This window comes from Microcaecilia unicolor, chromosome 5 (assembly GCF_901765095.1).
Source record: "Microcaecilia unicolor chromosome 5, aMicUni1.1, whole genome shotgun sequence".
Lineage (NCBI taxonomy): Eukaryota > Metazoa > Chordata > Amphibia > Gymnophiona > Siphonopidae > Microcaecilia > Microcaecilia unicolor.
Window position 1 is genome coordinate 364000609 of NC_044035.1, and position 12913 is coordinate 364013521.

The 12913-nt window shown below is 45.3% G+C and overlaps 1 protein-coding gene across 1 annotated transcript in view; it reads right to left on the minus strand.

Moving 5' to 3' along the window:
• GABARAPL2 (GABA type A receptor associated protein like 2) overlaps nt 1-12913 on the minus strand; it is a 43329-nt gene that overhangs the window by 14771 nt on the left and 15645 nt on the right. Inside the window, exon 3 of the mRNA XM_030204686.1 lies at nt 1949-2121. Coding sequence (XP_030060546.1) covers nt 1949-2121 — 173 coding nt within the window. The remainder of the gene's footprint in view (nt 1-1948; nt 2122-12913) is intronic.

The following is a 12913-nucleotide window of genomic DNA, read 5'->3' on the forward strand; positions in this document are numbered from 1 at the left end:
TATGGAACTTTAGAAGGCTAAGTGCTTTGAAAATATGCCTCTATGTATCCCAAAATCAGGAAAAATACCACAAAAAAGTCAACAGAAGACAAGGGCCATAAGGACTCGAAATCAACTGGTATGCCACCCACCAGTGACTCACAAGGCTCTGAAACCCAAGCCCAGCGGGTTGGTGTGAGAGAGGAAAACCCAGTCCAAGGCCCGCAATAGCCTAGAGAGAACAACCCAAGATCCAAGCACAGGGATGGATCCGAACCCTACAGAGAGTGAGAAAAATACGCACTACCAATGCCGACAGGGCAACATAATGTAATTTGAGAGCCAGAAGAGTTCATTAGACTCCCAAGTGAAAAGGGAGGCAGCTAAACCTAGAGTGCCCCCAACAAAAATAATGCACTAGAAAGGCAATGAGCTCTCCCAGAGATGGAGATGCAACCACCACGTCATGTTGGAGCAGCGTCGCCCCATGAACGCTGCAGTTAAAAAGAAAATGCAGAAGCGCATGTGGACTCGATATCCAGAGCTCGACTCATAGTCACTGCAAGAGGTGGAGCCGCGACCATGGCCAACGAGGGAGCTCTGCCATCCGTCAGTGAAGAGGACCAACCGCATCACCCAGGAAGGAGGCATCTGCCCCACAAAGAGAGGGAGCTGTGACCCATACAGCAAAAATACCTGCACTCCCTACACATAGAAGAATCTGAGCTGGATATGGAGAGATGACACATGTTTCTACAAGAGAAAATGGTGGAGCTCTGCACACCCACAATGAAAACTGCTCCACATATGTACAGATGAAGCTGCACTCTACCCAAAGAGATGGGCCTGCAGACCCCATGTAGAGATGCAGATAAGGTCCAAATGTCGAGACAGAGGCACACTTAACAAACAGAGGTGAAGCCGCACATTACATGCAAGAATGGAGCTGCACCCTACTACCATGGATGTGGTAGTGTCCCACCAAAATTCTTTAACTGCTATATTTCACTATATGTCCGTCTCTATGCTGCAGAAGCAAGACCAGTTTCTTCCACAGAAATGCCCTGGGCCATTTTGGGGGTGGGAGGACTTATTTCTCTGGAGCCCATTTCCCAACTTGATGTGTCAGACATATCTTCCCCACCCCCACTCCCCCCATGCAAATTTCATTTCACTCTATTACATTTTCTGCATTATTTTGCCCCTAGTAGAAAGGTAGGCAGGTATCTCTTGACCCATCAAACACATAAATGGCAAGTGACCGACTCACCTGCAAATGCGCAGTAGAGACTTCCCTCTCTGTCCCGCCCTCGCATCAAGACATGATGACAGAGGGCGGAACAGAGAGGGAAACGGTGTCGGACTGTTGGACGCTGCCACTGCCGCTTGGAAACGAACATTGCGCGCACCAACCTCCACCCTCCCCCCCATCCCTGCCGCTCCCGCCCCCCTCCGTATCGGGCCCCCTGCACTGACCTGACAGCGCCTCTCACCTCCGTGTGGAAGCGCAGCAGGCATCAGCAGAGCGATCTGCTGCTGCCTGCTGCGCTTCCACACGGAGGTGAGAGGCGCTGTCAGGTCAGTGCAGGGGGCCCGGCACAGAGGGTAGCTGGACATGGGGGGAGGGCAGGGGGGAGAGGGCATGGTTGCTGGACATGGGGTGCGAGCAGGGCAGAGCGGAGAGTTGCTGGACATGGGGGGAGGGCAGGGTTGGTGGACGGGGTGGGGGGGAGGCCAAGGTAAAGAGGAGGGTTGCTGGATATGGGGGGGGGGAAGGATCGATGGACGGGGTGAGGCCAGGGGAGAGAGGAGGGCTGCTGGACATGGGGGGGGGGAGGGCAGGGGAGAGAGGATGGTTTGCAAAACACAAATGTCGCCCGTTTTAACGGGCTTAACGGCTAGTTTTGCATAATTCTTTCCAACTTTGGGTGGGATGGAAAGATTAAAAAATTACCAACAGAATCCTTACCTGGACTGTGGAACGGTCTTGTCTACAAACAGGAAGATTGCTTTCTCTGATGGTAGCTGGATCCGTTTCCTGATGATCCACATAAACTGCGCAACAGTAATATCTGATGGAACTAAGTATTTTCGCTTATCAATATCCACAATTTGGGAGCCTGAAACTTTTTCCACAATGACCTGAAAGGACAGAAGGAACCTGGTGAAGAGATGGACCTAGACTTATCCTTGACAAACACAAAATGATGGTTACAGAAATTAACCCTTACCTTCGCTTCTCTGAGAAGCAGTTAGAAAAGAAAAGATTCCGGGATAAAAGTACACAAACAAGGCTTCCCTTTTGGGCTCCTGAGCTCATGGATTCAAAAGAACAGTTTGGTATCCTCCTAGCTCGAGGCCCCAGGCACTCGCCTTTCTTGCTTACCCTTTACACCTTAACACAAGCAAATCTAAACTTCTTCTAATACAGGGAGATGGAAATAGTCCTTACACAATCAGCAGGGAATCTTGACAACTGCACGGATACATTTTAATAATACTATAAAGTCAAAATATTTATATCCAGAATTAAGTGGATCTGATGTCAGGGGCCAAGGCAAAATATTTAGTCACTGTCCAAATAACTCTTTTCAAGAGGGCTTACTATCTTAAAAGTGTGCACCTAAGACAACAGAAGGTAAAGTAAAAAAAAAAAAAATCACAAGAAGAAGCAGAGGGATCTCAACCATGGCTTTCCTGATTCTCAACCTGCTCCTCCTACCAATAGGCTACTTTTCTGCTGTATTCCGAATGCAGAAATGAAAGGAGTAACTTTATATGGATAAGCTATCTATGTAAAGTTATGCCAATGTTTTCAACACTCAAGGCTGAAAATCTGCATAAGTTTGTGTTCTTCAGCCAGCTTATTTTTCAATGGCTGGAAACACAAGGAAATAGATACACGAGAGGAGGTGATGATTATTTTGTTTACAAATTTGTACACTGCTATATCTTAATAGTCTAGGCAGAGTACAAAAATAAATCCATAATAATAATAATAGAACAAATTAAAACCTATACTTAAAATATAAACATAAAATCAGATTAGATCAGACATATGGATGTGTGCTGGGAGTAAAAATGTAAATCAAGGAGAAATTATGTCTTGCCGGATAATTTTATTTTCTTTAGTCAGTGAGACCGTTCTGCACTAATGGGTATTATCCCTTCCTACCAGCAGGTGGAGGTACAGAAAACTGAATTCTGCCACTGATATCACCAGCAAAAGCTGAGGTGCTCCGTGAAACAATCCAGTATACATCTGCCCAAGCAGCAGAAGGTCCCTTTATAATGCACCCAGACCCATCAACTACTGCAGCTGCAATGATAATGAAGCAACCAAAACACCATGCAATGGCATTCGCTACCCGCATACACCAAGGTATAGATATATCACAGGAACCCCATATGGCTGACAATCACAAAATGAATTTGTCCTCTAATGTTGATTTGATAAACACTATCCACTTTTCTTGTTATTATATGACCATTCGATCTGTAAATAATAAAACATTTCTGATTAGAGATTGGATCAGTGCACATTGACAAGGGTGCTTTTTCTTAACTGAAATCTGGCTTTCTGTGAATTTTGTCCTGTAGGTTATAGGGTGATTTCTCTATCATGGGGTGAAAGGAAAGGGGTGGTCTTGCCTTAGTCTATAAAGCAACTTTTGATGTTAATCTAATAGAGTCGATTGTTACAACATATAGAGATTTTTGCATGTCAGCTTATGGAATCTACTTTACATTTCAACTTTTTTATTGATGACACTTCAAAAGAAAAAAAAAAGAATAAAGGAAATATCCCTTTACATTCTTCGAACTGATTTAACTGAACATATTCCTAAGAACATTCAAGCAATACAACCATGAAACATATCATCAACATTTTCCACTTACTTCCCCCTCTCTATCCAACTCCCTCCCTCCTCCCCACCCCTTATTTCCAACTTTGGTATGCCAACAGTTTTTATTGTTGACAAATCTAGTAACTCTTTTCCCTATAAATTCCCATTAGAACGTCATACATAAAAATATGAGTACACACCAATGGTCATCACACTATTACATGTTGCTTCCCCTTCCCTTTATTAGTCAAAGGTCTCTATCCAGAATTAGTTACCAGGTCTGTGGTAGCCCCTGTCCCGGGGGAAGTCTTAGGGCCTGTGCTCTGATGCCCCCCTCCCCCATTCATGAGAGCGTCTCTTTTATTGTGGCTGACTTATACGGCTGCACCAATCAACCTAATACAGTGACAATAACTGGACCTGATAACATTTGTATATCGGTTAGTGTTTATGCCAAATCCTCCTTAGCGTAATTCCCATGACCACTTGAATTAAAACAATCCGGCCTTCTCCCTCCTATCCACCCTCTCTACCCACCCTTTTATACCTAAAGAAATAAATAGAAGCAAAGAAAACAAAACAAAAAAACAACAACCCCACCTCTGTATTATAAAGACTTCATAGACGGTTCAGGATGAAACTACGAGCTTTGGGTGCCAAGGATTGTAAATAAGGTTCCCAAATCTCCAGGAATGCCTTCTTTCTTTTTGGGGAGGATCCCACCTCTCTCCTCTCCATCATCAACAGCTCATAGTAACATAGTAACATAGTAGATGACGGCAGAAAAAGACCTGCATGGTCCATCCAGTCTGCCCAACAAGATAACTCATATTTGCTGCTTTTGTGTATACCCTACTTTGATTTGTATCTGTGCTCTTCAGGGCACAGATCGTATAAGTCTGCCCCGCACTATCCCCGCCTCCCGACCACCAGCCCCACCTCCCAACCACCGGCTCTGGCACAGGCACAGACCGTATAAGTCTGCCCAGCACTATCCTCACCTCCCCAGCCCCGCCTCCCAACCCCAGCTCTGGCACAGACCGTACAAGTCTGTCCAGCACTATCCCCGCCTCCCAACCACCAGTCCCGCTTCCCACCACCGGCTCTGGCACAGACCGTATAAGTCTGCCCAGCCCTATCCCCGCCTCCCAACCACCAGCCCCGCCTCCCGATCTTGACTAAGCTCCTGAGGATCCATTCCTTCGGCACAGGATTCCTTTATGTTTATCCCACGCATGTTTGAATTCCGTTACCGTTTTCATTTCCACCACCTCCCGCGGGAGGGCATTCCAAGCATCCACTACTCTCTCCGTGAAAAAATACTTCCTGACATTTTTCTTGAGTCTGCCCCCCTTCAATCTCATTTCATGTCCTCTCGTTCTACCACCTTCCCATCTCCGGAAAAGATTCGTTTGCGGATTAATACCTTTCAAATATTTGAACGTCTGTATCATATCACCCCTGTTTCTCCTTTCCTCCAGAGTATACATGTTTAGTTCAGCAAGTCTCTCCTCATACGTCTTGTAACGCAAATCCCATACCATTCTCGTAGCTTTTCTTTGCACCGCTTCAATTCTTTTTACATCCTTAACAAGATATGGCCTCCAAAACTGAACACAATACTCCAGGTGGGGCCTCACCAACGACTTATACAGGGGCATCAACACCCCCTTGCTTCTGCTGGTCACACCTCTCTTTATACAGCCTAACAACCTTCTAGCTACTGCCACCGCCTTGTCACACTGTTTCGTCGCCTTCAAATCCTCAGATACTATCACCCCAAGATCCCTCTCTCAGCTCGTACAAGCTGTTCCTCCAGTCCAGTAATCCGGGGGCTCGGAGTGTACCCAGGCCTTTAGAATTAGTTTCTTACCCACTGCTGAGCCTCCCCAGTGTGCAGTGCAAATAACTCATACTTATCTAAGAGTAGACCCCGCGGAGTAAACGGAATCCCACTTTTTAAAACACTCTAAAAACCCCACAATTTGCCTCCAAAAGTTCTGGATCTTGTAGCATTCACAAAGGGAGTGATATAGTGTGCCCTCCCTCTGCCCACACTTAGAACACAAGGAATCAACCACTCCCCCAAGCTTGGACACTTGATATTTTGACATGTATGCCCTATATAAAATCCTGTATTGACATTCTCTCAAGGCAGCGTTTCTTGACAATGCGGGTATTCTGGCCGATAACTTCTGAAAATCTAGTTGCAGGTTCGGATGCTTCAGGTCCTGGGCCCATTTCCCTAGTATGCGTTCTGTGTCTCTACCCCTACTCAACTCCCCTAACGCTTTTTGTAGTCCAGATACCGTGAGACGCCTCCCAGGCACAGAGCTAAAAAATTCCCTTATATAACGCCCATGTCCACTGCTCAATTTCCCTTACTCCAAAGATCTAACATAATGTGCTAACTGGTAGTAAGCAAATTGATGACTCTGAGTGATGCCTACCCCTAGGGCTCCGAGCTCCAACAATTGCCCCTTAGAGTCCAGTACATGTTCCAATCTAGTGATCCCCATCTCTGCCCACCTACAAATTACTTTGTTCTCCGTACCAGGTTTGAACTGTGGGTTACCCTGCAGGGGTAAAAGGTCTGTTACATCCGCCGCTAGCCCCCAGCTCTTGTTTAACTCTCTCCATACCTCTCTCAAGGGGCCAACCAGTACACTGTTACTCACCCATGTCGGGAGTTGACGGCTTGGGCATTGCAACAAAAAATACAAGTGAAAAGGTTTGAAGCACTCTTATTCTAGTTTACGGGGGGTATAATCTGCCTGTCTAATAGCCAATCGCCCAGGTGCCGGAGTAGACTGGCCTGATTGTAACGATAAAGGTCTGGCAATCCCATTCCTCCCTCTCTCCACGACCCCATCATTAACTTCAAAGGGAGTTTTGGCTTAGACCCCCTCCAAATGAATTTCCGAACATGTTTGAAGATCTGATTTAGGTCTTTGGCCCGTAATCGTATGGGGAGTACCTGAAATAGGTAGAGCCATAGTGGGAATTCCACCATACGAAACAGATGCATTCTCTCATGTAGGTTGAGTGGCAGGACTCCCCATTTATCTAACCGGTCCTTCAGAGCTGTAACCCTGTCGCCTATATTCATCAAGTGTATATCTGATGTTTTCATGGGGATCTGAACCCCCAAGTATTGGAGTGACTCTGGGAACGTTGTTCCCCACAGCTGCCTCACACTGGGATCGGTTGCTAGCGCTAGTGATTTTGAATAGTTAATTTTGAAGCCAGCAAAATCGCCATATTCCAGGAATAGTTCTAATAAGGCCTCCAACGAACGTTTTGGTTTGGTAAGATGGACCAGTATGTCATCTGCAAAGGCAGATACCCTAAACCCTGTGGATCCCCAATTTACCCCTTCTATTTCCAGGTGATCTTGAATTTCCCTGATTAGGGGATCTAGTGCCAAGACAAATAGTAGGGGCAAGAGAGGACATCCCTGTCTCGTGCCCCTCCTGATCAGAAATAAGGATGACTGTTCTACATTGATCCACAGATATGCCTGGGGGTTTACGTAAAGTGCTCCTATTGCCTCTCTGAAGGCCCCTTCAATGCCCATCTGTTTCAGCACAGCAAACATAAATCCCCACACCACCCTATCGAAGGCCTTCTCGGCATCAAAACTGACAACCAGAGAAGGCCTTTTCTGTCATTCCACAGTCTCCAAGAAGGCCAGCAGGGCTCTTATATTTCGTGCCACTGTCCTACCTTTCACAAATCCAGCTTGAGGAGATGCTATTAATTAAGAGCTTTGCCAATCGGTTGGCCAAAATCTTTGCGTATAGTTTAAGGTCACTTTTCAACAGGGAAATTGGTCTATAGGAACCGACCTCAGTTTCGTCCCTCCTGGTTTCCGTAATATTATAATTTTTGCTATGTTGAGGGAGTCTGGCATTGTCCCCGTTGATACCATGGTATTAAATAAATCTAACAGTGGAGGTGTGACCTGCTCTTGTAGTATCTTGTAAAAAGCTATACTGAATCCGTCTGGTCCCGGCGCTTTATGTAGCTCACTCTGCTGCAGGGTCACTAACAGTTCCCCTTCTACAATAGGATTACTTAAAGTCTCCCTTTGCTCCTCTGTGATCTTGGGCAGCTTTTGGTTTATTACGTATAAATAACTGTCCTCCATAATATCTGTAGGATCTGCATATAGTGTCTTATAAAATTCCCTGAATCTCCCTATAATACTTCCTGTCTCCCTTAGGAGACTTCTTCCCCCATCCTTCACTTGTAGAATCTGCGAGGGGCCTTTCTTCCTTTGTACCAACCTACCTAGTAACGCACCTGCTTTGTTTCCATACTGGAATAGCTGGTGTTTATAGTACATTTGTGTTTTCTGTGCTCTTTGATGAAGAAGCTCATTTAAGTTTTTCTGAGTTATGAGCAATTCCTTCTTATTATCTTCTGTGACTTCCTCACCAAGTCTCTTCCTCCTCACCCGGACCTCTCTTTCCAAGCGAAGGATCTCTTTGTCCATCATTTTCCTGGCTCTTGCTCTATAGGCTATCACCTCTCCCAGCATAACTGCTTTGGCTGTTTCCCAGTACAGAGCCGCATTATGCCGGTGCTCTCCGTTAAATTGTTCAAATTCCTTCCATTTTTCACTTATGACCTGTCCAGCGCGACCCAGCCGATGTGCATGCTCAATTTTCAACACCTTCTCCAGTCCGGGTATGTTCAGCGTCTTGGGCAGCCATGTTTCAAGGAACTCCCGCAGCTCTGCCTCGTGTATGGACTCCGGCAGCCCCACCAGCCTAAGGTTGTTCCGGCGTGATCTATTTTCTAGATCTTCGACTTTCGCTTCTAGTTTACTCAGTTGCTCCTGCATTTGCTCTTGCTTGCTTTCACATTTCTGGCACTGATCTTCCACATCAGACAGTCTCTGCTGGAACCCCGTCAAATCTGTGCGAAAGCTTTCCAGCTTCCCATCCATTTGCTCAATTTGGTCTGAGATTTTCTGTAGTTTTTTTTGTCTACTGATGCCTCTAATAGGGTCGAGACCTCCGTGGCTATTTCAGCCGCCCAGGCGGAGCTCACCGACTCGCCCGACGCACCAACCTCTGCCATTTTGCTTTCGCCCGTGCGGCTCCTTGTGCCTTCTTTCCGATTGATTTTTGGGGCCACTCCGACCTGAATCCCAGCCGACAGACTTTGTGCGCACTGTAGATGTTTCCCGGTCTCTGCTGTTCAATTTCGTGGGTATTTTGACTGGTTTCTGCAGCGCTAGGGGATGTTGTTAAACAAGGGGTCTCGGAGCTCTAACCAGCGGCGACCTTCCCTTCGCCTAGCATCACATGACTCCTCCGCTTATGGAATCTACTTTAAGTGATTCGCTAACTTGTATATCCTTTGTTACTGTCCTCCTGGGAAATGGTCTAAAACCTCCACTATATTTTATGATTTTGTTTTTAGAAATTCTGTTCTTAATCCGTATACTCTAATTTGGGGGGATGTTAACATACATTTAGAGGAGGTTGGCAACTCAGTGAGCTGTGATCTTTTTTCTTTTCTTTCTTCATTTCATTAATCTACTAGTAAAAAAAGGCCCGTTTCTGAAACAAATGAAACGGGCGCTAGCAAGGTATTTGTTTTCTGCCATGAATGTGCTGTAAGTGATTTTTATTATAATTGTGTTGTGTTGGTAATGAATGTGTGTGTATGTTGTTGTGTGGTGTGGGGGAGTTTGCTTGTGTGTGTGAGTGAGAGATGTAGATTATCCAGGGTTGAGCTTTTGTATGTATTTTGTGGGGGGGGGGGGGGGGGGAAGTGACAGACAGAGATGTTGTTTTTCCGTTTTGAGTTTGTGTATTAAGGGGGGTGGTAGGGGAGTGTGTGTGTTTCTGTTTCTCCATAGCACAGTTTGTGTCTGATGCTTGGGGGAAGGGGGGGTGTTTGAAGCAATGTATGTGTGTGTGTGTGTCAGAAACATGCTGTTTTTCCTTTGGAGAGTTTTTTTATGATGTGAGTGGGTGGTGGTGGTAGGGGGGTTGTGTGTGGAGGTTGACATAGTTTGTGTCTGATGCTTGGGGGAAGGGGGGGGTGTTTGAAGGAATTTATGTCTGTGTGTGTGTCAGAAACATGCTGTTTTTCCTTTGGAGAGTTTTTGTATGTTGTGTGTGTGTCAGAAACATGCTGTTTTTCCTTTGGAGAGTTTTTTATGATATGAGTGGTTGGTGGTGGTAGGGGGGTTGTGTGTGGAGGTTGACATAGTTTGTGTCTGATGCTTGGGGGAAGGGGGGGTGTTTGAAGGAATTTATGTCTGTGTGTGTGTCAGAAACATGCTGTTTTTCCTTTGGAGAGTTTTTGTATGATGTGGGTGGGTGGTGGTGTTAGGGGGGAGTGTGGAGGTTGACATAGTTTGAGTATGATTTTTTTTGGGGGGGGAAGAGTGTAGCGGCATCTATGTGGCAGAGTCTGGGCACTCACCTGGATAACTTTTCGTCTGCTGAAAGAATTTGTTTCTGTTTTCAGCACCACACCATTCTTCCCTCTCTGTGTAAAAAGCAATGGTTGACTATTGCATGTCAGTTTGTGTAATGACAGCTGGTGCTGTGCGCAAGCGGCGAGACACAGGGAGTGTAGTGGATGCGCATGGGCGCTTGTTGTGGGTGCGTGAGTCGTTGGCGCTAGAGAGAGTGACAGCGGGAAGCAGGGTATGCGGTGCGCAGGCGCGATTGGTGTGGGCACGCGAGGCTTTTTGTGGGAGAGACAGTGAGATCGGTCTACAGGGTATGCGGTGCGCAGGTGCGTTTGTTGTGGACACACGAGTCGAGTTGTTTTTTTGAAGCCACATGTTTGTTTTGTGCACGCGAACGCTGCGATTCTTTTTTGCTGACGATTTGACGCGAGGAAGGAGCAGACAGAGATGGAGCCTGAGCTTCAGAAGCTTCATACTCTTCACTGAAGCCACGGAGTCAGCTTCAGAACGTTGAGGGTGCTTTTTATTATATAGGATTCCTCCCTCCAATCCCACCCATGGCAGGGGACATAAAATTGGATTTAATCTCCTATTGTGATACCACTTTCATTACTTCCACTATTAGTATAACGGATATTAATTGGGAACAAAATCTTTGGTCTGATCATTTTCGTTATTCCTTTAAATTGTACTGGAAGCACATTAAGGGCTCGATTCATCATCAACCTACTCACCGTATCACCAGAGTAGGTGAGCCAGCTGACTTTTGGGATGGCTATATTTCTCGGTGATCCAATACTAGCTGAGCTGAGTTTATTGATGATTGGCAAAGGATAAGTTCTGCAATTCTTGATGAGATTGCCCCATTCTGATCAAAACGTATCCCAGATATAGTAATAAATGTTTTATGCCTGAGCTATTGAAATTAAAGCAATTATGTAGGACGCTCGAGCGAAAATCGGTAAAGGATAAATCTAATTATTCTAGGGCAAACTGGAGGAAGACGGTCCATGACTATAAGAAAATGTTAAAAACAACTAGGAAAAAATACTTTTCTAAAGTAATAGAAACTGATCAACCTAATATTGAGCACTTGTTTCAGATTCTTAATACACTTACTAATACTTCTTTATCTCAAAATGATAAGCTCATTCCGGAAGCAGATCAATTGGCAGATTATTTTCAAAGTAAAGTAAGCTTAGAATTTTATTTCATGATTTGTTCTCAGACTTTTTACTTTTCCTAATAAGGATAATATACCAGTTAATCGAATAGGCAGTGTCTACACCGGGCTCCTTTGGATGACATCATCCACATGTGAGAATACACTGGCCCAGCTTGTCCTTGGAAATTTACAAGAATTAATTTTTTAAAATCAAACATCATCTGGATAAGTTGTGAAGATACCCAGACAAGTTTTCTGAATACTGGCCTGCACAATAGCAGTTTTCAAAGCCATTTCCAATAGAACTACAGTTTTGGTTATGAAAACGGATTATTTGAAAACTACCATCCTGTACTAACATTGTTTTCTTGGGAAAAAATACCCACAGGAAATGAGGGTGGTACAAGTCTCTGTGGGTACGTTTTCCTATGACAAAATCTGCAAACAAATGGAATAGCTGGGGAACAAAAAAGTAGCCTGTTTAGAGCAACAGAGTGAGAATCTGGAAAGCCAGGGTTCAAGCCCCATTGCCGCTCCATGTGATCTTGGGCAAGTCACTTTACCCTTCATTTCTTCAGCTACAGTACCTCATGAAAGACTCCAGTCATGGGATAGGGGCTGATTCATAGTAGATGACGGCAGAGAAAGACCTGTACGGTCCATCCAGTCTGCCCAACAAAATAAACTCAAATGTGCTACTTTATATGTATACCTGACCTTGATTTATCCTTGCCATTTTCGGGGCATAGACTGTAGAAGTCTGCCCAGTACTTGCCCCACCTCCCAACCACCGGTGCTGCCACCCAATCTCCGCTAAGCTTCTGAGGATCCATTCCTTCTGAACAGGATTCCTTTATGTTTATCCCACGCATTTTTGAATTCCATTACTGTTTTCATCTCCACTACCTCCCACGGGAGGACATTCCAAATATCCACCACTCTCTCTGTGAAAAAAAAATACTTCCTGACATTTTTCTTGAGTCTGCCCCCCTTCAACCTCATTTCACATCCTCTAGTTCTACCGCCTTCCCATCTCCGGAAAAAGGTTTGTTTGCAGATTAATAACTTTCAAATATTTGAATGTCTGTATCATATCACTCGTTTCTCCTTTCCTCCAGGCTATACACGTTCAGGTCAGCAAGTCTCTCCTCATACCATTTTTTAAGCTTTTCTTTGCACCGCTTCAATTTATTTTACTTCCTTAGCAAGCCTCCAAATCTGAACACAATACTCCAGGTGGGGCCTCACCAACAACTTGTACAGGGGCATCAACACCTCCTTTCTTATGCTGGTCACACCTCTCTCTATACAGCCCAGCATACTTCTGGCTACGGCCACTGCCCTGTCACACTATTTCATTGCCTTCAGATCCTCAGATACTATCACCCCAAGATCCCTCTCCCCGTCTGTACATATCAGACTCTCACCGCCTAACACATACGTCTCCCGTGGATTTCTACTCGCTAACTGCATCACTTTGCA